Source organism: Nannospalax galili, unplaced genomic scaffold, assembly GCF_000622305.1.
Source record: "Nannospalax galili isolate Female #2095 unplaced genomic scaffold, S.galili_v1.0 scaffold475, whole genome shotgun sequence".
Taxonomy (NCBI): domain Eukaryota; kingdom Metazoa; phylum Chordata; class Mammalia; order Rodentia; family Spalacidae; genus Nannospalax; species Nannospalax galili.
Genome location: NW_008339435.1, coordinates 3,774,467 through 3,799,812, shown reverse-complemented (window position 1 = coordinate 3,799,812; position 25,346 = coordinate 3,774,467). Strand labels below are relative to the sequence as shown.

The window sequence follows — 25,346 nt, the reverse complement described above, 5'->3', positions numbered from 1 at the left end:
GCTCGGCGGTTAAGGGCAAGTGCTGCTTTTCCACAGGACCTGGGTTCAGTTCTTAGTGCTCATGTTGGGCAGTTCACAACTTCCTGCATCTCCAGCTCCAGGAGGTCCAATACCTCTGGTCATCACAGGCACCTGAACTCACATGCACATATACACACAGAGATACACACATAATTTAAAATAATAAAAATAAACTAAAGCAACAACAAAGCCCAAATATCACTAAGTATACAATTGATTAAATTGTGGTACATCTGTAAAACAGAATACTGCGTAGCTATTGAGAAGAATGGTAGATCCACATATACATTAATAAGGATGTTAAATACATACAACTACATGGGGAAAAAAGTAAAAATAGTAATAACGTCCTAGAAGCCACCTAATGCTTCCCTCAGGACGTAGGGGAAAGAGAATGGTATCTGAGAGTTTAGCCAGGGAGCTTACTGGGGAAGTTCACTGCAATTTCAGGAGGCACCAAAGTGGTCCTGTAGGTAAGGATTCCAGTGAGCACAGTCTTGAGAGATACACTCTTGGGACGGTACCAGATCTTTATTACCACCATCACTACCACTGCTGCTAACACTGCCACCGCCTCATAGGATCAAGGAAGTCTACCAAGTCCTTCCTGATGGTAGAGAAGATGGAGCAAAGTTTGCAAAGAAATGGAACCAGAACAACCACACCTTCACAACTCCAGAGTGGGATTGCGAGCACTGAGCAACACTCATATCCCATTATGGAATGACTGAAGTGGGAAAAGAAGATGGACTCCCGTAGACTTTAAATGTAGATTTTAATGAATCATATGTTAAAACTCTGGTTCACCTGAAGAGACTGCTCTGTTCCCCACCCAGTTTGTAGAACTCAGCTAGAACCATGCTCCTGTATCTCTTAATGTGACAAGCTTGAGGGCTCACAGAATGCATGTTAGAGGAAATCAGCTAGAGTTGGTTTGCACATCTGCATAAATTTGTGACTCCACCACACATATTTTTACATAGTGATAAAAATCTTCCAACACACTTAAAAGATTTGGAGCACAACAAATGAAAATCACTGGAGCGAACAAAGAGGTTTCCAAATCAAACAAATCCCTTAAAGTAAGAAAACAGCCACCCTGGGCTGGAGATAGTGCTTAGCTGGCAGTGTTTACTGAGCATGCATAAAACCCTGGGCTTGATCCTCAGTGTCACATAAAACTGGGCAGGTGAGGGTCATACCTGTGATCCAGCACTAGGGAAGTAAATGCAGGAGGATTAGTTCAAAGTCATTCTTAGCTATGTAGTGTGTTCTAGACCAGCCTGGGCCACATAAAACTCCATTTCAAAGCAAAACAAAAAATAAATAGAATGTGGCAGCTTCATTTACCCAACCTCTTACTCTGCCCAAAAAAACAGCTTCTACTTCCTAAATTTAACCCAGCAGGAGGTATTATTATTATTATTATTATTTTAATGCCTGAAAGTAAGTACACTTCTGTTTTAATTTTGTAATCTTATTTCACTGGGGCTGGGGCTACAACTTGATGGTTGAACTTTTGCCTCTTTTACACAAGACCTTGAATTATTTTTCAAGTCCCACAAAAAAAATTATAATAAAATAACTGAGGGTGTGACTCAGTAGTAGTTTTGCTAGCATTTGTGAAGATGTGGGTGGAGGTTCCATCTCCAGCACTGTAAAAGAAAAAAGAATAATTAGCCAATAACATTCAAAGTAAACATTATAATGACTAGCAATGTATATGCATTTTGTAGTGAATACTACAATCAGACAAATTAACAGAGCCATCCTGTAGATCAAATCCCTAGACTGTGTTCATCTTATAACTGAAATTTTGTGCTCTGTGACCAGTCTCTCCCCATCTCCTTCATCCTCTCCACCCTGGCAATTAGCATTCTGCTCTTCTGTGGTTGACTCTTCAGATTCTACATATAAGTAAATTACAGGATAATATTTGTCTTTCTGTGCTTGGCTTATATCACTTAGTTTAATGACCTACTACTTGATCTATATTATCACAAATGGTAAGATTTTCTTAAGATTTTTTTCAACTTTTAGTTTATGTATGAGTGTTTGCATGCATATATGTATATGTTCCATGTGCATGCCTGGTACCTGCAGAGACCAGAAGAGAACATCAGATCCCCTGGAACTAGAGTTACAAGCAGTTATGGGCTGTCATGTGGGTGCTGGGAACCAAACCCAAGTCCTCTGCAAGAGCAGCAAGTGCTCTTGACTGCTGAGCCTTTTCCCCACCCCCAGATTTTCTTCTTTTATGGGTAATATTCCATTGTATGTACATCCTAAAACTTCATATCTTTTTCAGCTGCTGATAGACATAGCTTGTTTCCACATCCTGCTACAATGAACTTGGGAGTGCAGATTTTTTCAGGGGACTTGATTTTACTTTCTTCAAATATTTACTCAAAAGCAGAAATCCACACCAGGCGTGGTGGTGCACATCTTTAATCCCAGCAGTCTGGAGGCAGGGGCAGGTGGATCTCTGTGAGTTAGAGGCAAGCCTGGTCTACAGGGAGACTCTGTCTCAAAAAGACCAAAAAAAATCCCAAATCATGTGCTAGTTTTATTTTTAATTTTTTAAGACCCCTGAGGAAGATATTTGGAGTTTCACAATGAGGACCATGCATCTTGCTATGTCCAACAGACATAACAAAAATATCTTTATAATTTATTGTGTGGATGCTTGTGCACATGTGCAGATGCCACAGTGCACACATGGAAAACAGAAGACAATTTTGGGAAGTCAGTTCTTTCCTTATACCTGGGAAGGTTCTCTCATGTTTCTGCTGCTGTTTTGTATACTAGGCCAGCTGTCCCGTGAGTTTCCAAGCAATTCTCCTGCCTCCACTTCCTATCTGACCCTCAGAATGTTAGGATTACAGAAGCATGTGACCACATTCAGTTCTTTACTTGGGTTCTCGGGATCAAATTCAGGTTGTCCAGGTTTCATGACTATTGATTCTACATGCTAAAACATCTCCCTGGCCAAAACTTCCTAGCACCCACATACACCTGACATGGTGGTATACACCTATAATCCCAGCACTTGGGAGTTGGAGGCAGGATCAGGAGTTCAAAGTCATCCTCATCTATATAGCAAGTTCAAGACCAGCCAGGGTTAAGTGAGATCCTGTTTCAAAACAAAATAGACAGATAGATGAGATAGATAGATAGATGAGAGAGAGAGAGAGAGAGATAGATAGATAGATAGATAGATAGATAGATAGATAGATAGATGATAGATAGATAGATAGATAGATAGATAGATAGATGGATGATAGAGGAACTGGAGACATATCTCAGTACGTAAAGCACTTGCCACACAAGTGTAAGGACCTGAGTTTGATCTACAGAACTCACATTAAAAAAAACTGGGTTGGGGGTTGAGTAGATGGCTACTGGCAATGTTTCCTTTCACTTGAGCACCAGGATCTGAGTTAGGATCCCCAGTAACCACATAAAAGCAAGGCATGATTGCTGTGTTACTTTTCTATTGCTGTGATAGAACACCATGACCACGGCCAATTATAGAAGGAAGAGTTTGTTAGGTTTATAGTTCCAGAGGGACAGTCCATAACGGCAGGGGAAGCATGGTGGCAGGAGGCAGCTGGAGCAGAAAGCTGAGTGATAACCTCTTCACACAGCACAGGAAACATCAAAACTGGAAATCTAGCAAGGCTTAAGAACTCTCAAAGCCCGCCTCCAGTGACATGCTTCCTTGAGAATGGTCACACCTCCTAAAGGTTCCATGACCTTCCCCATACAGCACCACAAACTGGGGACCAAGTGTTCTAATACTTGGAGACTTTGGGGGACATTCTCATTCAAACCACCATAGCAGCATACATCTGAAACCCCAGCACTGGAGAGGAGCAGAGAACGGTAGATCCCTGGAGCTCGCTGGCCAGTCTAGCCAATCAGAGCACTCCAAGTTCAGTGAGAGACTGTCTCAAAAAATAAGGTAGAAGTCGGGCATGGTGATGCATGCCTTTAATCTCAGCACTTGGGAGGCAGAGGCAGGCAGATATCTATGAGATCAAAGCTAGCCTGGTCTACATAGCGAGTCCCAGGTCAACTGGGGCCACAGAGAGACCGTGACTCAAAAAAAATTTTAAAGGTAAAATGTTGTTTCTGATCTTGCCTTTCTGTGGGTAAAATCATGACTGCTTGTAATGGACAGTTCAGAGATTGCTTCAACTCTGAAAACCACTATTGCTCTGGAGTGATCATGATTATCTATTATTAATCACATATGTGCTATGGACCACATATGTGGAGGTCAGAACAACTTTGTGGAGTTGGTTCTCTCCTTCCAACTTTCCATGAGTTCCAGGGATTGAACTCATGTCACCAGGATATGTGGCAAGTGCCTTTACCCACTGGGTCATGTTGCTAGCCCTGTGCAAGAGCTTTTGTGAGTGATCCACAAGGAGCCATTCAGACTATGTCTGCTTCTACCTCAGGTACAATTCCAAAAGAAGACACTGGAGAAGAACCGAGCTGGGTCTGTAAGAATTCACACAAGATTGTGCAATTGACTGCTTAAGCTGCATCATGGTCATCCATGGGTCCTATCAGATAGAGCTGAAAGCTTTTATCCTGGAGATTCGTTCATATTTAAATCAGGAATCTGATTTGCATTTTATCTGCTTTGCATGAGCAAACTGGTTCAGTAATAAATACATAGAACCGTTTCAAAAATAAATAAGGTAGTTGGAGAGACAGCTCAGCAGCTATGAGTACTTACTGCTCTTCCAGAGGACCAGAGTTTTGTTCCCAGCACCCATATCAGGCAGCACGCAACCACCTGTAACTCCAGTTCTAGAGAATTCTATGCTGTCTTCTGGCCTCTGTAGGCACTGCACTCATGTAGGCACCCCCCTCCCAACACACACACATAATTTAAAAGATAAAAATAAAATCTTTAGGCTGAGCATGGTGGCACGTGCCTTTAATCCTAGCATGCAGGAAGCAGATGCAAGTGGATCTCTTGTCAAAGAGGCCAGCCTGGTCTACACAGTAAGACCCTACCTCAAATGGAAAAAAGTTAGAGAGCAACTGAGGAAAACATCTGATGTTAACCCCTGGCTTCCACATACATGTGCACACACATGCATTTACACCCCCTCACATGAACACATACATAAACATGCACACACATACCTCACATACATGAGCACACACATGCAGTTGCACCCACATATGCACACAAACATGTATACACATATACCACACACAGAAATAGAACAAGTTTCTTTCAATTAAAAGAAAGCATAGGGGAGTCAGAGAGAGGTGAATCACTGGGGCTTGCTAGCTAGCTGACCAAGCCAAATCAGAAAGCCCCTAGCCAATGAGAGGCCTTGTTTCATAAAACAAGCCAGGGTTGGAGAAATGGCTCAGTGGTTAAGAGCACTGGCTTGTCTGACTTCTGCAGGCATTGCACAACATGGATGCACTTACACACAGGCAATACACTCAAACACATAAAATATAAATAAAATATTTTTTAAAATAAGTCATCACTCCTGAGGAATGACAACTGAGGCTGTCCTCTGGCCTCCACACACATGCACTCGCACACTCAAAATACACACAACCCACACACACATATTGTGTATAAATTTCCTGGGACTATTACCAAATTACCAAATTACTGCTGGTGGCTTGAAATGTATTCTCTGATAGTTATGGAGACCAGAAGTCTGAAGTCAAAGTGTCAGAGGTCTGGATCTTTTAGAGTACCTGAAAGAATCCATTCTATGTCTCTCTCCTAGCTTTTTCAAAGTCTCATAGTCCAATTTTTTTAGCACTTTTTTTTTGGGGGGGACAGCTTTTTTGAGACAGTGTCTCCCTGTAGCCACAGGTGGCCTGGAACTCATTATGTAGACCAGGCTGACCTTGAACTCACAGAGATCTGCCTGCCTCTGCCTCCCAAGTGCAGGGACTAAAGGCGTGTGCCACCACGCCCAGCCTCATAGTCCAATTTAACCCCTCACATAGCTCATAGACTCTTGTATCAAGAAGTAAACATAGGGGGAAAAAACAGATGTTATCTGCATAGTAGTTTCCATGTACACTGCTTTTGGACATAAAATACAATTCTTTGTGTATGTGCACATGTGTGTGTGTGTGTGTGTAGCTGCAGCTGGTCTGGAACTTGCTATAGACTAGGCTGGCCTTGATCTCAAAAGCTGCCTCTGCCTCCCCAGTGCTGGAATAATAGGCAGGCACCACCATGTCCAGCTACCTTATTTTTTATTTTTTAAATATTTTATTATTTTTTCTTTTTATGCGTGTATATTGTCTGCATGTATTTAAGTGCACCCTTGTGCAATGCGCAAGGTGGTCAGAAGAGGGTGCCAGATCCCCGGGAACTAGAGTTATGGAAGGTTGTTAGCAGCTATGTGGGTGCTGGAAACAAACTAGTCCTCTGCTAGAGCAGCCAGTGCTCTTAACCACTGAACCATCCTCCCAGACACTTCTTATTTTTAATTAAGTGTATACATGTGTGTTTATGTGGGAGATGTGCACACAAGTTTAACTGCCCAGGGAGGACAGAAGAGGGAGTCAGATATCCTGGAGCTGGAGTTACAAGTGGTTATGAGCCACTAGACATGGGTGCTAGGAACCTATACGCTCTTAACTGCTATATTATCTCTCCTCAAAGCCCTCTTCTTGAACTAAAGCATGATCCAGGATCATACTGCCTTCCTTATCCCACTGGCTGTCTTCACTGTCTGTTTCATAGATCCCATCTTGAACATCACTGCACTGCAAATTAATTACCATGTTAAAAAGAAACTGTGTGAAAGGAGTAGAGATTAATTCTTAATGGTTGGTCAGGATCCTATCACAGTACACATGTGTGCACACGCACACACAAACAGGTAGGAACCACCACGGACCTGATCAAGGAAAATTCTGCCCATTTTGACAGCTGAAGTTCTATGAACCCTGGTGCTGGTGAGATCTCAGCAGCAGCAGTATTTCCTTCCTCGGGTGGGTGGAAAGCCCTCAACTTCTGAGTCTCCAGGTTTAGTCAAGCCCTGCCCCTTGCCCACTAGTCACACAATTTGAGTGTGCCTTGTACTACTGAGCTGGACACTTAAGGAGTTGAAGGGGCTGAGGGTATAGTCTAGTGGAAGAGCACTAGCACAGAAAGAGTGAGCCCCACCTTCAATCCCCAGAACTGGTTTAAAAAACAAAAAGAAAAGTGGACTGGGGAGGCATCTCCATTGTCTAGAGTGATGGTTAATATTGTCAACTTGACAGGATCTAGAATCACATAGGAGACAAGCCTTCAGGCCAGCCTGTGAGGAATTAGTTACATTAGTTAGGGTGAGGTAGTAACGGCAGACATCATCCCATGGGCTTATGTCTGGGTTGAATGTAAAGGAGAACGAAAGCTGAACACCAGCATTCATTGTTCTGTGTCCTAACTGCAGATTCAATGTGAACAGCTGCCTCAAGCTCCTACTGCCATGGCTTTGTCCTATGATAGGCTGTACCCACAAACTGTAAGATAAAATAACCCCCCCTTGTTTTTGTTAGGTATTTCGTCACAGCAGCAAAATAAGTAACTAATACACCTAGCAAGCATGAAGCCTTGTGCTCTATTCCCAGCACCACATAAAGCAGGTTGGCCAACACTCTTAGAGGCAAGAGAATCAAGATGCTGTCATCCTTGGCTACACAGGGTGTTCCAGGCCAGCCTGGAATACTTGAAACCTGAGGGGTGAAGGGAGAAGAGAGATGGGGGAAAAGGCTGAAGGGGGAGGGGAAGCGAGAGAGAGAGGGAAGGAGAGGGAGGGGTTCCTGTGTATTTTACTTTTTTTTCCAACTGCTTGTTGAAACCTTATGACTAACAAGCCACATCATTCAAAGCCAGAAGCAAAGGAGAACCTAGGGCTAGGACAGCCCTAACAGGACGTGGGACCAGGAACCAAGGGCGTGGCAGGGGCATTCCTCAAGCTTCACCCTAGAAAGGCTGCTGGGAAACCTGAGGGGAAAGCAGGCCCAGTACTGCGCAGGCGCCACAGACTTCCCAGGCGCCTTTAAAAGGTGCCCGGAAGTGACGCCTGTAGCACTGAGCCCGGTTGGGCAAGGGCTGAGCGAATTGCGTAGGCCAACGCGCCTGGCGGCGTCTTCGGCCGCTATGAGCTGCACGATCGAGAAAATCCTGACGGATGCCAAGACGCTGCTGGACCGGCTGCGGGAGCACGATGCGGCAGCCGAGTCGCTGGTGGACCAGTCGGCCGCTCTGCACCGGCGGGTGGCGGCGATGCGGGATGCGGGGACGGTGCTTCCGGACCAGGTCCGGGAGGTTCGGGCCGTGCGCGGGGGCGGGCGCTCCGGGGAGGACCGCTGGTGGCGTGGACTCTGGAGTTTATTCCTGGGCTCGTGGGCGGGAGTGCGAGCTCCCTTTGGGATCAGGGCTGGAATCCTGGCCCGAGGTTCGGGCTGTGGCCGCTCCTTTGCATCTGCCGCTGTTTTGTTTACGGCGCTTAGTCTGTCTCTGTTTGTCCAGTATCAAGAGGATGCAGCTGACATGAAGGACGTGTCCAAATATAAACCTCACATTCTGCTGTCTCAAGAGAATACACAAATTAGAGACCTGCAGCAAGAAAACAGAGGTTAGTCGGGCCAATTTTGTATAGTTGCGATTTTTTTTTTTCATATCTGGTAATAGTTTGGAAATTCTTACAAAAGTGCCTCAACAGTTCACGAGAGTACGCGTCTTATATCGATATCTAGGTCAGTACTTGTCAGAGTCATCTTATAATAACCTTAGATTACCCTTCTTAAAACTTCGATTGATGACTTCTAAAGAGGTGTTTACAGGCTGGAGAGATGGCTCAGTGGTTAAAAGCACTGGCTGCTCTTCCAGAGGACCTGAGTTCGATTCCCAGCACCCTCATGGCAGCTAACAACAGTCTGTAATTCCAGTTCCAGGGTATCCGACGCCCTCTTCTGACTTCCGCAGGCATTGCATGGCGTGGGTGCAGTTAAAAACATGCAGGGAAAACACTCATAAAAAATAATTAAAGAGGTTTAGTTTAAACTGGGCGTGGTGGCGCACGCTTTTAATCCCAACACTTTGGAGGCCAAGCAGGCGGATGTCACAGATGGAGACCAGCCTGATCCACATAGGAGTTCCAGGCCAGCCGGAGATACAGAGAGACCGTCTGGAAAAGACAAAACAAAAAAGAGGTGTTTAGTAGAGTTGAATTGTTGGGTGTCTTTTTTTACGGCATACCAGATGGAGACTTGTTTCACAAGAGTTCATATTCCCAAAAGATAATATTTAGATATTGAAATAAGCACTCAAGATAGAAGATTTGTTTATAGACCTGTGCAAGATGGAAGAGTAGGATTTTATCAGGATATTTGTTCTTGGGGTTGAGGATGACAGTCATATAGTTGCCTGTCTTACAGAGAGCTTTTGCATCTGTCATTCCCCTGTATTCTTATGTCTTTGTTTTGGTTGACAAACCAAGTATTTACACAATGCAATTAAGAACTAGTCTCAGAGAGATTAAATTACTTGCTTATGAGTCTTAAGTAAATTTAAAAACTGAATTCAAATCTGTGTCTTATGTTTACACATCCCATGTTATTTCTGCCAGACTATACTTGCTAGAAAAAGTATATTTCATGTAGACATTACTCTTTTTTTTTTTTGGTCTTTTTAAGACAGGTCTCCCAGTAGTCCCAGCTGGTCTGGAACTCACTGTGTAGACCAGGCTGGCCTTGAACTCACAGAGATCTGCCTCCCGAGTGCTGGGATTAAAGGCGTGCACCACCATGCCCGGCTAGACATTACTTTTTTGTAGGCTTACATGTTGATTTACAACTTGTGATTCACAATATCCATGGAAAAAGCTTCAGCTGTTAAGAGGTTAGTCTTGAGATCTGTCATAGACATTACAGCCAAAGGTATTTTGCTTTTTTATTAGAGCTGTGGGTTTCTTTGGAGGAACACCAAGATGCTTTGGAACTCATCATGAGCAAGTACCGGAAACAGATGTTACAGTTAATGGTCGCTAAAAAAGCCGTGGATACTGAACCAGTTCTGAAAGCTCACCAGTCTCACTCTGCAGTAAGAAATGTTAATGCATAAATTCTAAATAAACTGAATTGAAATCTTGAGGCTATTGTTTTGTTTGGAAAAAAGCCTAACTTTCTTTCATGGTTTTCACATTATTTTGCTTTGGCATTGTAAAGATATGTATAGAAAGGAGGGAATGAGGGCTGCTCACACCTTTTGAGTGGTATCAAATTACCTCCTTTCCTCACCAAGATCCCTTTTCAAGGTATTAATGAGCCCTCAAGAGGCAGAGACAGGAAGATTTTGAGTTCTGGGCCAACCTGGGCTACATAGCAAGTTCTCATCTACCAAACAATGCCAGTTAGTGTTGAAAATATTTGGTGAACACTTGGCTGATTATTACTTGTACATTTTACTAAATTGTAAGCTTTTTTGCTTTAAGTAAGGGCATGAATTCGATCTTATCCCTAAGATGGTATCTGCCACCATGGCAACTAGTCACTAACCTTTATTAAATTAGGCATACTGTGTTACTGGGGGAGAAAATGTTTTGCTTTTCATATAGATTTTAATTTTTAAATTATATGTAAGCATGTGTTTGTATGTACCCCACAGAGGGCAGAGGCAACAGATCCCCTGGAGCTGTAGTTAGAAGCATTGTGAGCCACCAGATATGGGTGCCAGGAATCGAACTCAGGTCCTCTTCAAGACCAGTACATGATCTTAACTACTGAGTCCTCTTTCCAGCCTCCCTGTTTTGTTTTGCTTTGCTTTGCTTTTTAATGGCAGGTTGTATACTTCAGTTACTTGTAACCTAATTTGGAAAACCCAGTAGTTTGTAGGGTGCTTCCTGGTTGTCATTGTACATTTACATGTATATGTATTTTAACCTGTTGTTGATAGATTAGAACCTTACTATTTGCTACAGTGAAATGAAGATGTAATACATTTCATCGTCCTTCCATTTGATTCATTTTACTGACTTAAAAGTTTGGGATAACTGGAATGATTTAGATATTTAAATGGCTTTCCTGTGGAAGAGAAAAGGTTATTTTCTATGTTCTAAAGGAGACAAGAATTTAGCTTATATAGAAATACTTTCTGAAAGTGTCCCAAAGATAATAAAAGCACTTTGTACTATGGTAAGCTTACTACACATACAAGTATTCAAATTTTAAGTTAAATAGCCACTTAAAAATACCATCCATAACTCCAATGCCAAGGGATCCAACACCCTCTTCTGACCTCTGCAGGCACTGCATGATACGGGTGCACTTACACACATGTAGGCAATACACTCATACACATAAAATAAAACTAATAAATAAAAATACCATCCAAGGGGGCTGGGGTTCAGCAGTTAGGAGCACTGGCTACTCTTTCAGAGACATGAGTTTGAATCCCAGCACCTGACATGGCAACTAACAACCCTCCATAACTCCAGTTCCATGGGATCTGATACTCTTCTGTTCTCTGCAGGTACTGCATGACACAGGTGCCCTTGTAATTTGTTTTGTTTGTGGGGTTTTTTTTGGGGGGGGGGTCTTTTTTTTAAGACAGGGTCTCCCTGTAGCCTCAGCTGGCCTAGAACTCATTGTGTAGACCAGACTGGCCTTGAACTCACAGACATTCACCTGCCTCTGCCTCCTGAGTGCTGGGATTAAAGGCATGTGCCACCATACCCAAGTTGTTATTTATTTTTGAGCCTGGGTCTCATTTAGCCCAGGCTGGCTCCCAATTCTGATCCTCTTGCCTCAGTCTCCCAAGTACTGGGATTACAGATGTTTGTCACTACACCTGGGTATAAATGATCTTTTGAGAATGGAAATTATGAATACCACAAATGTGCATTATTATGGCTCAGAATATAGTGTAATTCCAGTGTAACTTCTGTAGTGTGAGTGAGCTCCCATTATCATTTTTATTTCTGCAAAACAAGTTCTTTTAATAAAGTTCTAAAAATCATAATGCACTGTTGTCATGTTCTTCATAACTGCAGGAATGATCTTTTTTTCTTATTTTCATAGGAAATTGAAAGTCAGATTGACAGAATCTGTGAAATGGGAGAAGTGATGAGGAAGGCGGTTCAGGTGGATGATAACCAGTTCTGTAAGATTCAGGAAAAACTAGCTCAACTAGAGGTAAGGGTGTTACTGTTAGGTTCACAATTTTTCAGAAGTTTTTAGCTGGGTGTAATGGTACATGCCTTTAATTCCAGCACTCAGGAAGCAGAGGCAGGTGGATCTCTGTGCGGTTGAGGCCAACATGGTCTATATAGCGAGTTCCAGGCGAGCTGGGGCTACAGGGAGACCATGTCACAAAAACAAAAACAAAAACAAAATCAGCAACAGAGTTTTTATACATCTCAGACATGTCATCACTGTCCTGTCACTAATGTGTATTCATATTTCCCCTTTTTTAAGACATTGTCTCACTATGTGGCCTGGACTGGCCTAGAAGTCACAATTCTCCTGTCTCAGCCTCCTGTATTGCCTTTGCTAGCAATATGGATGTTGACTGTGCTTGTGACAAAATTGCTCCTTTTTGCCCTTTTCAGGAAAAGAAATACAGTAAGCAGTAGTCGTTGAAATATCAATTTTGGGACTAGGAATGTAGCTCAGTTGGTAGAGTGCTTACCTAACATCCAAAACTCTGGGTTTGGTCCCCAGCACCACAGAAATGTGGGTGTGATGGTGTTCAACCATAATCCCAGCTGTCAGGAGGTAGAAATGGGATGAGAAGTTCACGGTCATCCTGGGGTACATAAGACTCAGCTTAAAAAAAATATGTGAAGCCTGTATATTGGCTGAAAGTTGAGATTTAGCTTATTAGGAAAGTAGGGAACAGAAGGAACAACTTATATGGGAACTGAAATGCCTCATCTGCTATTATAGGAAGTCAAATAGACAATATCTAAAATTGATGATCGGGAAATAGCAGCACAGGCATACATTTTAGATTTATACAAGTAAATGCCAAAAGAAATCTATAAAAAGTGTTAACGCTGGGCATGGTTGTTCATGCCTTTAATCCCAGCAGTTGGGAGGCAGAGGCAAGCAGATCTCTGTGAGTTTAAGGCCAGCTGGGGCTACAGGAGACTCTGTATCAAAAAGACCAAAAAAAAAAAAAAAGGTGTTAAGGTACTCACCTATAATCCTAACACTTAAAAGGTGAGACAGTAGGAACATGGATTTGAGGCCATCCTGCACCACATAGCAAGTCCTAGCCTGGGCCACATAGTAAAACACTCTATTTTTTTTTTTTTTTTTTTTTTTAAGGCACTAAAAGGGGAAAAGTCCAAGAACTGCTTTTTATCCTAAGCCTTATAATCTGGAGTTTGGGAGAAGTTTGGGGATTTGGTGATGGTGGTGATTTTTCTGGTGGGCAATAGATGGTCTTGCTATGTGGCCCAGGCTACCCTAAAACTTACTGTTAGCCTCAGTCCCAGCCTCCCAAGTACTGAGATTATAGACCTGTGTCCACACCCAGCTAATCTTGATTCTTTTTTCAGACAGGGTCCCATTATGTAGCCCTGGCTGGACTGGAACTCAAAAAAGATTCACCTGCCTCAGCCTCCTGAGTACTGGGATTAAATACGTGTGCCACCATACCATAACATTGTACTTTAATTTCCTCACATAGTTTTGATTTTCCACTTAGTGATGAGAGACAGGCAAGGATATATACTTGTGACTGCCTCCATCTCCAGCCTCCAAGTCTGAGGCCATATCCACATGTGTTTAAAAAGAAGGTAAAGTACAGGCAGGATGGCTCAATGGGTAAAGGAACATGCTGCCAAGCCTGATAACCTGAGTTCAAGCCCCAAGACATACATGGTGGAAGGACAGAACGACTTCAGAGTTGTCCTCTGATTTGCCTATATGCAGACACATACACACACACACACACACACACACACACACACACACACACACAAAGTTAAAATAGACAAGAAAAAAAGATAAACACTAACAGTACTATCTAATTTTATTAATATGATCCTAAATTTAAATTTCTTTAGAACATTTATACTTAAGAGTATTCTCCAAACAAAAGGTCCCACAGAGCTGTTGATAGGTAGAGTGAAGAGAGGTTATGTTCTGTAGCTGCCCTGGGTCTCTGAGAACCTCTCCCACTGATAACACAAAGCCCTTAGCAATAACACTGAGTTTCTCCTTAAGCCCATCAGCAATCACCTTAAAGGTGTAAGAGAATGAAATCATTTATTACAATGTCTCTCTATGGCAGGAAAAAGTAGTTACATCTTTATTGAAACTGAATACTTCCAAGTAATATTTTAGGAAATTCTCAGCTATTGGGGACTTTTTTTCCTTAAAACTTTTAAAATGAGCTGGCAAGATGGCTCAGTGGGTAAAAGTGTTGCCACAGAAACCAGGCAATCTGAGTTTGATCCCCAGGATCCACATGGTAGGAGAGAACCAACTTCTACAAGTTGTCCTCTGACCTCTGCAAGCACACCATAATGTGTACACACACACACCACAAATAAATATAATAAAAATATTTTTAAATCATTTAAAACGTTTAATGTCTATTTTCTGTTCCTGGCCCAAAATTTGTTCTAACACAGTTTTAATGCTTAAAATAAAGAAGATCTTTATTTTATTTTATTTTTCCAGCTTGAAAATAAGGAACTTCGAGAATTATTGTCCATCAGTAGTGAGTCTCTTCAGGTCAGAAAGGAAAATTCTGTGGATCCTGCCTCCCAGCCCATCAAATAACTGAACTTCTGAACGATGGTGATGACTATCCATCAGGGAGAGAAGTGATTGTCTCTCCGTTCAAGTACTGTTGATTCAGTCTCTTGCCTCAGACTTGTTTTAGTGTTGATTAAAGCTATGAGATGGAATTTTAGAATTCCCAGTCAATATTGGTTATCAACAAAACAGTTTATGAGTAAAGATGCACAAGCCTCATCATTCCTTTGTCTAAGAAACTGCCTTTAATTTTCACTTCTGAGACCTTGAAATTATAGAAACTGTTGCTTTTCAGTTCATTTTTGGTTTTCACAGCTCTGAAACTTTGAAAATTTTGTTATAAACCAGTGATTTTATTTTAAATAGGATTGTAAAATATACTTCTAAGAATTTTAAAGAGATTTAAATTTTTAAAAATATTTGGCATAAACCTGGATTCCCTCTACCACAACCACCACCCCACCCCACCCCCAACTTGGAAAAGTAACATGATTTCACAGAACTGGATTGGCAGATTCTCTGATTTACAGTGTTACTTATCTGTGAAGTTTTGATTCTCTCTGGTGCTAGGAGTTGGCACTTTGTGGTCAGGTGTCTTTACTCTTAATTTGAGAGAACCTATTACTAGTCCCCAGTAAATATACTTGAAAATAAGTCAGATGAGTTTTTGTTTGTTCTCACCACCATCGCCACCTCCTAAGGATAATATATTCATCATTCATAGAATGTTGAGGACCTTGAACTTCGCCTATGTCTGTGCAGCACATGTGCACTTGGTTTGAATGCCAAACTAGCTTTTATTTATTTGATTAAGTAGTCAGTTTTCAGTTTTTCGTCCTATTAGGAAATCTTCAGCTTATTGAAGAACATGTGATAGATTTATTCACATCATAGTTCATAGGCATCATATCCCACTATTTAATTGATACCCAGCAGTGGCACTGAAGAACAGTCACCTTCATGGATGTTTCATTACCACCAGTGGTAGTTTGCTTTTTTCAAGATCTATTTTTTCTTTTTTTTATGTGGAAGCATTTTCATTACCCAAAGAAAGCTATTACATTCCTAATGCTGTATAGGCAAAAAACCGACAGATTCAAATGCTGGGGTTATCAGATCTAGTTGTCATCTCCTTCCCCTTTCTTGGTACACTCACATTTCAAATTTATAAATACTTCTTTATATACTGCTTTCCCAAAAATAGCTGAAATAATCTTAAACCTGCCAATATTAATATTAAGCACTATACTGCACGAGAAAGACTTGGTATTTTAAAAAAGCTATTTGTGGGGCTGGAGAGATGGCTCAGTGGTTAAGAGCACTAGCCCCTTTTGCAAAGGACCCAGGTTCAGTTCCCAGTACCCACATGGCAGCTAACACCATCTATAACTCCAGTTCCATGGGATCCAGTGCCCTCTTCTGGCCTCCATGGGCATTGCATGCATGGATGCACTTACATACATGCAGGCAAAACACTCACATATTAAATCAGTAAATAAATGAAGAGCTATTTGCTAGTATTTTATGTGTTGTAAAAATTTGTACACTCCAAAGAACTAATTCCAGATAATACAACAAAAATCTCTACAGAGCATTCTGAGTCCATCTGATCCCAGTAATATCAGTGAACTTTGACTAGTGCGCATTAATGAACAGGTGTACATCATTTTAGAATTTGTCAGATCTCTGTTGGATGTCCTTCAGAAAATTTGAAAAACACTTTCACACTGTTTGGACATTTTTACTTCATTTTTCAGATAAATTCTCACTCCACATGTTTGCCTTTATGCCCTAAGTGCCCAAAGTGTGTCCCACAAGTCTGTTCAGGGGGGCAGGTATCCTATGCCATTTGCCAGCTGTCACATTCCGATTCCACTGAAAATAATAGTGTGCTCAAATAGCCCATTATGCTATAGATAATGTCCCTTTATCTGCCTTATGTCCCTTTATAGCTTGTTAAGAATTTCTTCACATCTGAGGTATCAAGATGAATTTGTTAATTTTTGCACTGCAATCAGTTTGCACTTTGCAGTAGGAGTGTAAAGAGCTTTCTGTGCCCTGTATAATATAGATCCTGGTTGGTGTTAATGCTGGGAGCATAATGTACAGTTAGGAAATTGTGTGAAGATGTTAATGTCTGTTTTGGAATGGATGGAGGAATTCAACTGGTGTGCAAAATTTTAGTATGAACTGATCTATGCTTGTATAAACCTCTTTTGAGAAGATTTTTTAATTTTACTCAGTAATGAGTCTAATTAGGGACTTTAGAGGATGTTTTTTCACATACATAGCAACCTTGTCAAGTAATCGTAACAGATTTCACAAGCAGTTTGTAGTCAGCACAATATATCCAGCAGTGTAACCCTGCAAATAGTATATTAATAGGTATTAATTACAGCTTTACCGTGTGCATAATTTAATCACTGAAAGTCAGCATTCCTTAATTTGTGGTTCACTTACCTTCTGAATAGAAATTTAAGGATAGAATCCAGGAATCTGTATATTTAATAATCATCCCAGATTGCTTCTAACAATATTAGGTTAAGAATACACTTACAGCTGGGCATGGTGGTACACGCCTTTAATCCCAGCACTCGGGAGGCAGAGGCAGGCAGATCTTGGTGAGTTCAAGGCCAATCTGATTTACGTAGCAAGAGTTCCAGGCCATTTGGGGCTACAGGGAGACTCTGTCTCAAAAAGACCAAAAAATAATAATAATACATTTACTAGAGCTGGTGAGATGGCTCAGCATGTAAAGGTACTTGTCACCAAGCCTGACAACCTGAGTTTGAGCCCCGGAACCCACAAAGTGGAAGGTGAGAACCAACTCCTTCAAGTTATCCTCTGACCTCCACATACATGCTATGACATCCATGCCCATACATATACACACACAACAAATAAATGTTATAATATGTGTGTCTGTGTGTGTGTGTGTATTAGTCTGTGTGCAGAGAACTTCACTAAGACTTATGAGTTAAAAATTTAAAAAGACTAATACTTTAAAAGTCTGGTAAGGGGAGACAAGTAAGTGTACACATAGGGCTGGGGATGTAGCTCAGTTGGTGGCGTGCTTGCCTAGCAAACACAGAGCCCTGGGTTTGATCCTCAACACTGAATAAACTGGGCATGATGGTCCATGCCTGTAATCTAAGAAGTTGGAGGAGGAAGCAGGAGGATCAGGAATCTAGAGTCATCATCAGCTATATGGCAAGTGCAAAGCCATGAGACTGTCTCAAAAAAAGAAGTGAGGAGGGTGGTACATATAATTGTGCAGTATGATAAATCCAGTATAGGTCTCCTATAGGACACAGAAAAAGGACTATTTAAACTTGAGAATCCAACAGAGCTAACATAACTAGAAAGAGAATAGGAAATGTTGGTGCTGCAGAAGCAAAGTATAGGTGGTACTGCCAATAACTGTTAACATGTACCGAGTGCTTTCCTGTGTCAGCTGCTGACATATAATCTCCATTTCAACTGTACCTCAGTCCCAAGAAGGTTGAAATTTGCCCAAAATGGAACCAAGATTCACACCCGTGCACTCTTTAAGTACATTCTTACCCAGTTAAGATGTCTTTAAACGCCAAATACTGTGTGGCAAAATCTATCTTATTAATAGGGCAAAAGAAACACCACTGTTTATATATTGGGAAATACCATAAATTAAGTAGAGTCAATTAATGAGATACAGTTACTGCCTGTTTCCCAGAATGTTGACACTGAGCACATGTGTGCTTGTGAACAATAATCAGTGGTACAGTACTGTCCAGCCAGCCTTCTTGCACATTGGCTTTCCTCTTTCATGCTATTTTCTTGTGGTTGTAGGAGATTACTATGTCAGATATCATGCCCCTATGGAAAGCAGGGAGAAATAGGAAATTGCCTGCCCTGGAGGTACATGAGATAAGCAAAACTTTTCCAGAAATGCCAAAGGGATTTCTCCTCTCCTTGTCTGCCTGACCTATTAAATAGATATGCCTAACTGCAAAGAGGGCTAAGTACCTAGCTACACCAAATAAAATCAGTATTCTGTTAGGAAAGAAAAATAATACTGAGAAAGTAATGCCTGATTGTTACATCGTTAAGTCATTTTACCTTGAATATAGTTTTTAGCAAGTTTAAATTACTAAATTATTAGTCACCAAGAGAATGGGCTGTGGCAGACATCTGCCATTTCTTTACCGACTGCCAATTCCCTAATCCCTACTTAGGGATTCCCTCACCTAATGAGTGAGGGCTTTCCTAAAGAATATGAAAATGCCAGATATGTTTCCCAGCCTCCTTTGCAGCTAGGAAAGATACTTTTGTCTTACATTTTAAAGTTGTAACAACAAAATAGGGAAACACAGAATCCTTTTAAGATGGTGGCCAACAACACTGACTGTTACATTCAGTTCCATAAAAGTAGAGAGATCCGCCTGCTCCTGCCTCCCAGTGCCAAGATTAAAGGCATGCACTGCCACGTCCAGCAAGAAATAATTTTAATAAAATTATTTTGTATTAAAATTAATCTGAACTGCCTATAAGAAAACTGAGAAGCGTACTTTTTTTTTGTCTTTTTGAGACAGGGTCTCCTTGTAGCCCCAGCTGTCCTGGAACTCACTTTGTACACCAGGCTGGCCTTGAACTCACAGAGATCCGCCTGCCTCTGCCTCCTGAGTGCTAGGATTAAAGGTGTGCACCACCATGCCTGGCCCCTGATAAGCATACATTTTAAAACAACTATATAATAATTTTAGCAATAATTTGCTATTTTATATTTAAATTTTAATGTGATATTGGACATTTATAAAAGAAAATATGGCATGCAAACAAATTAGCAAATATATTCATTACCCAGCTTAAAACATCAGTGTTGGGACTGTGGGTATAGCTCAGTGGTAGAGTGCTTGCTTAGCATGTACAAGACCCTGGTTTAATTCCTAGCACCACAAAAATACAATAAAATATTACAGTGCTTTGCACTTACTTATTTGCACTCTGATTTCTCCCTACTCTCTCCCTGCTTCCTCTTTTTTAATATCTTTAATCACAGGTAAAAAAGACCTAAAATATATGTGTATCCCTTACGTGACCTATTCTTCAGTTTGGTTCCTTTATGAATTTGATCGAAATGGCGTCATACTGTATGTAGTCTAGAGACTGGAATTTTTTTCATTCAACACATTTCTAAGAGTCATACATTTTATTGAATATAGCTGTCATTTCATTGATATGTTTTGTTGTGTGATTATAAAGCCTATTGTTAATACCTATATATGAGGTTATAGCTCAGTGAAAGAGTATGTGCCCAGCATGCATGAGGCCCTGAGTTTAACTCAACATACATACAAGAATATGTAATAATAAAGTACTTTTTCAAAGAAACTGTGTACTGTTAATTTCTTAATTCTCTCCATATTCTTCATTAACTACACCTAATAGTTCATATTTTGTAATTATTTCACTAGTGTGTCTAGCTAATGGCAACTCTTAGAGTGAAGTAAAGAGTACTAGCCACTAATATAATGGAAAGCAGATTGGTGCATTATCTTTTGTCCCTCTCCAAGCAAGCTGAGGAAGAAGCAGAACTTTCAGAGTTCCCTTTAACTGCACCTGTGCTCAGCTTTTCATCTAGTTTCTGTTACATCACTTTCCCTGAAGAGTCTGTTCCAAAGAAATGATTCTGCCCAAGGCTAGTTTTGTCAATCAGTAACTTTTTCTTTTTTTAATGTGTATGAGTGTATTGCCTGTATGTGTGTAAGTACACCTGTGTCATGCAGTACCCATGGAGGTCAGAAGAGATTGTTGGACCCCTGGAACTGGAGTTATGGGCGGTTGTTAGCCACCATGTTGGTGCTGGGAACCAAACCCAGATCCTCTGCAAGAGCATCCGGTACATTTAACTGCTGAGCCATCTCTTCATCCCCCAGTGGCTTTTTTGTAGATACAGAAGCATGGGCAACTTATTGGCAGTTACACCAAGAGTGCCCACCCCCTCCAACATTCTTAACTGCTTATGTATCCTTAGGGAGAGGAATACTCTTATGAGTCCTCTACTTATACAGGGTGTGCGAAAGGCCGAGTCTTGTGCAGGTTGTCAGCTGATTTGAAGACTGAAACAGCCTTGTGATTCCTGGAGGACAGAGTTCTTAACACTCCACCTCCTCCTCCAGCTCTTAAATTCTTTCCATGCTTCTGAAATGTTCCTTGAGTCTGGGAAAGGGTGATACAGATGTACAGTTGTTTTCTGAGGATTGAGCCCACTATGCCACAGCAACAGATCCTTAGTCCCAGAAATTTAACCAGTTGAGTCTACAGTAATCTCTGCCCACTATAAAAAGAAGTTTCCTTCCACTATGGTAGCAGTAATGTGTGGGTGTAAACACATGGTTAGAAAGCAATTTGACAGGGACATCACCACATCCATTTAACAAAACAACAGCAGTCTTCCAGCTGAGGTCAATGATTTCCCACAGGTTTTTGCCCTGGCTTACAGTACCAGTGAGGTTCCTGCCTATAAAATGGGCCTTCGACTGGAAAATAGTTGCACCCATAACAGTGATGCCACTATTGCACCATCAGGCACAGCTTGCCCAGAAGCTGATGGCAGGACCATTATCCATTCTTCCCAGCAGCCTCCATAGTGTTTTCAGACACTATGAAAGCCAGTTAGTAAGGAAAACTTTCCAGCTTGATTTCTCCATGTCCTATAACCAGAGCATGTATCTTCAGCAATGTTTTTTTTTTTGGGGGGGGGTAGTTTTTTTGAGATAGGGTCTCCCTGTAGACCCAGCTGACCTGAAACTCGCTATGTAGACCAGGCTGGCCTTGAAAGCACAGAGATCTTCCTGCCTCTGCCTCTTGAGTGCTGGGATTAAAGGTATGTGCCACCATGCCCAGCAGCAATAAGGTCTTAATCACTTAGTTCTGACTTGCAACCAACAGCAGTGGCAATCGCCTGCATTGTTTTGGAGGCCTCAGGAAGGTGCCCATGCAAAACAGCTCTCACCACAAAAGGAGTAAGTTTATTCTGAGCCAAATATGAATGTCCATCTCCTGGGAACACCGATTCACATATCCTGGATGACATGTACCAACATGGAAGCAGTTACATTAACTTTTCTAGTTATAAAACAAAGTCATAGCTGGGTGTTGTGGTGCATGCCTTTAATCCTACCACTTGGGAGGCAGAGATGGTGGGCAAAATTGCTGAAGGCTGACTGTCATCCGCTCTAAGCAAGTGTCAATTGGTCTTAGGATTCAGCAGCTATGGGGCTACTGAAAAAAATAAGGTCCAGGGCTGAAGAGATGGCTCAGTGGTTAAGAGCAGTGGATGTTCTTGCAATACTCAGGGTCAGTTCTCAGCACCCACATGGTGGCAAACAACCATCTATAGTCCAGTTTCAGGAGATCTGACACCTTCTTCTGTCCTCTGTGGGCATTGGATGCACTTACACACATGTAGGCAATATATTCATACATATTTTTAAAAAAATAAACATCGGGGGCTGGAGAGATGGCTAAGCGGTTAAGAGCACTGACTGCTCTTACAGAGGACTCGGGTTTGGGTCCCAGCACCCATATGGCGGCTATGAACCATCCTTATCTCCAGTTCCTGGGGAATCTAAAGCCCTCTTCTGACCTCCACAGCATTGCACGACATGGGTGCACTCACATACATGCAGGCAATACACTCATACACATAAAAATAATAAATAAAATATTTAAAAAAATAAACATTGATACACATGAAAAAAATTTTTTTAAAGAAATTTAAAGGCAAGGTCCATGAGACACTCCATCACTTCTATCAGTTGCCCTGCCAAAAGAGTAATGTTGAGTACAATGGTTTGAATGACACTTCTTTATTGGCTGTCTATAACCACAGTGATTCTCCATGAGCCAGGCCACCTCCTTGCCCTGGGAACCACCTGAGGGATGTCACTCATCTCTCCACTGTGAACAGGATCTGACTTGTGCTGCTCTGCCTAACCTAAAGCTGAGAGGGAACAGGGCCATGCTTGCCCCTGCTGCTTGGTTCAAGTCAGCTTTGGCCTGACAGGCTTTGGGCTAGTATGGTGGCTACTGTCTCTCCACTGGCCACAGAGCTGATAAACGGGTCTTAAGTTGGATGAACAATCTTCACCCCGCATTATACTATTTTTAAGATGTACATGTATTTATGTGTGTATGTGTGTGTACAAGTGCATAGGTACCCACAGCAGTCAAAAGAGGGTGTCAGATCCCTTAGAATTGGAAGTTACAGGTGGTGGTGAACTGCCCAATGAGGGTGCTGGGAGCCAAACTCAGGTCCTCAGGAAGAGCAGGAAGTACTCTTAACTGCTGAGCCATCTTTCCAGCCCCTGAGTATACTTCTTGCAAGACAACCTTAAAACTTTTTACCTGCACTGCTCTATCTCCATATTCACCCGAAGATGCCAATTATGCCTCCTGAGGACCACTAGGAACAAAGATACCTGGCCCCAGTGTTCACCCAAGCCCAAATATTCTGCACATTGGCAGGGAACCAACAAAGCTGCAATTCAGGCAAACAACTCTGGCCGCCACATTAGGGAAATTGCTGGGTGTTTCCACACCATGAGATCTCCTTGCTCTGCAGCAGCAGACACAGGAGACCACCTGCACCTTTCCTACCCCTTTCATGTACTGTTATTCAAGTTTTAAAGCCTTCCAGAAGCTCCTAAGCACAGCATTTGGATTTCTATCAGCTTTTTCCCTAGCAGCTTGATACAAAGCTTGTAACATCTATTTTTGAGTGACCTGGACAGGGTCCTTTATCTCTTTTTTTTTTTTTTTCCTCATTCCCTCTTGGTTGCTTTCAAACACGATCTACACACACCACTCTAAGTCATTCAGTTCCCCTCCCTCAAAACATAGTGACCATGGGGCACAGCAAAGCCATCAAAGCCCCATATGAGTCTGAGGTACCTACTGGATTAACTTCCTTCTCAACTCCTGGCTGAACACATTCCTATATGGCTCAGTCAACTGGGCATCAAGCACCACCTCTCATTCCCTCAGTAATGCCTGTCCTGTTGTCTTCCAGTCCCTTATCATCATGGAGAATTTAGCCAGTGTTAACCAAGAGTCCCTTAAGGCTTGTATGAGCCAGTCCATCAGGGACTGAATTCTCTCATATTGCCTCAGATTATGCAGTCTTTCTCTCAAGTAGAGATGAGTAGATTACTCAGTTTCTCCACTTCCATGTCACTCAGATCGATCCCATCTGCCTCCACGTCCCACAGTCTCATGAGCCAGGCTATGAGAGGTTCTTTCATTTCTTCTTTAAAAAACTTTTCAAGGGCTGATGATTAAGATCACTTTTTGCTCTTCCAGAGGACCCAAGTGTGGTTCCTTGTACCTATGTCCAGTAGCTCACAACTGCCTGTAACTCCAGCTTCAGGGGATCTGACACTTTCTTCTGGCCTCCATGGTATCCATGTGACATGCACACACACTGAGACATACACATAAATAAAAATAAATCTTTTTAAAAAATAATAAATAATTGAAAACTAAAAAGAAGCTGTATAACCGAAAAGTAACATTATCAAGTATTAATAAAACACTAAGGATGGGGACCTCCTAAGGAACTCATATACTTTGACTGGGTTACTCCTGCCTCTACCTCCCAAGTGCTGGGATTAAAGGCGTGCGCCACCACGCCCCGCAATAAATATTTTTTAAAAAGAAAAAAAAAATAAATAAATCTTGAAAAAAAAAAAAAAGACCTGGGAAGGAGAAAGACTCGGTGGTTAAGGGCACTTGTTGCTCTTGCAGAGGACCTGGGTTCAGTTCCCAGCTCCCACATGGTGGCAACCATCTATAACTCCAGTTACAGAATATCCCACACCCTCTTCTGGCCTCCTTGTCCCTGCACACATACATGCATTTACATATATGCAGGTATAACATTCATACACATAAAATAAAAGCATTTTTTTGTCTTTTTGAAGCAGGGTCTCCCTGTAGCCCCAGTTGTCCTGAACTCACTATGTAGACCAGGCTGGCCTTGAACTCACAGAGATCTGCCTGCCTCTGTCTCCCAAGTGCTGGGACTACAGGTGTGTGTCACCACACCCAGCTTAAAAACATATTTTTTAAAATCTCTCTCAATTCAAATAGTTCAAAGACAAAGTATTCCCTGATTATCATAACTTCCTATTTGAGCAATTAAGACTTCTATCTGCTGCTGAATCATGGATTTCCCCTTCTGTGTTAAAAGTTGGACCTGAGGGCTATCATCTATTACCTCTACTATTCTCCCCCTCATCACTGATTCCCCCTTCTCCATTTTTCCTGCCAAATTAGAGGTCCATGTGGAGGACAGTGTCCACAGATCTCCCATTGTAATACTGCTTTTCCATGGGGAAGTTCTGTAGGGGTGGACAGCTCAGCCTAAGTTGTATGTCTTAGCTCCCATTAGCAAGTACATTCAACTGCCTCCACAGCCTGCTTACAATCCTATCCCATGCATGCTACTTTTGGAGATTGCAGCACATTCTCTCATCCATCACCATTTGGGGTTGTCCCTGTAATCACCTGGTGGA

The 25,346-nt window shown here is 41.8% G+C and overlaps 1 protein-coding gene across 1 annotated transcript; it reads left to right on the top strand.

The window, feature by feature from the left end:
* The first annotated feature begins 8,099 nt into the window (after positions 1–8,099).
* Sike1 (suppressor of IKBKE 1) lies at positions 8,100–16,052 on the top strand. Its single transcript, XM_008834011.3, has 5 exons — positions 8,100–8,338; positions 8,552–8,657; positions 9,981–10,123; positions 12,100–12,213; positions 14,713–16,052. Exons 1-5 carry the CDS (start codon positions 8,180–8,182, stop codon positions 14,812–14,814), a joined length of 624 nt encoding a protein of 207 aa, XP_008832233.1. The 5' UTR covers positions 8,100–8,179; the 3' UTR covers positions 14,815–16,052.
* Positions 16,053–25,346: the final 9,294 nt, after the last annotated feature.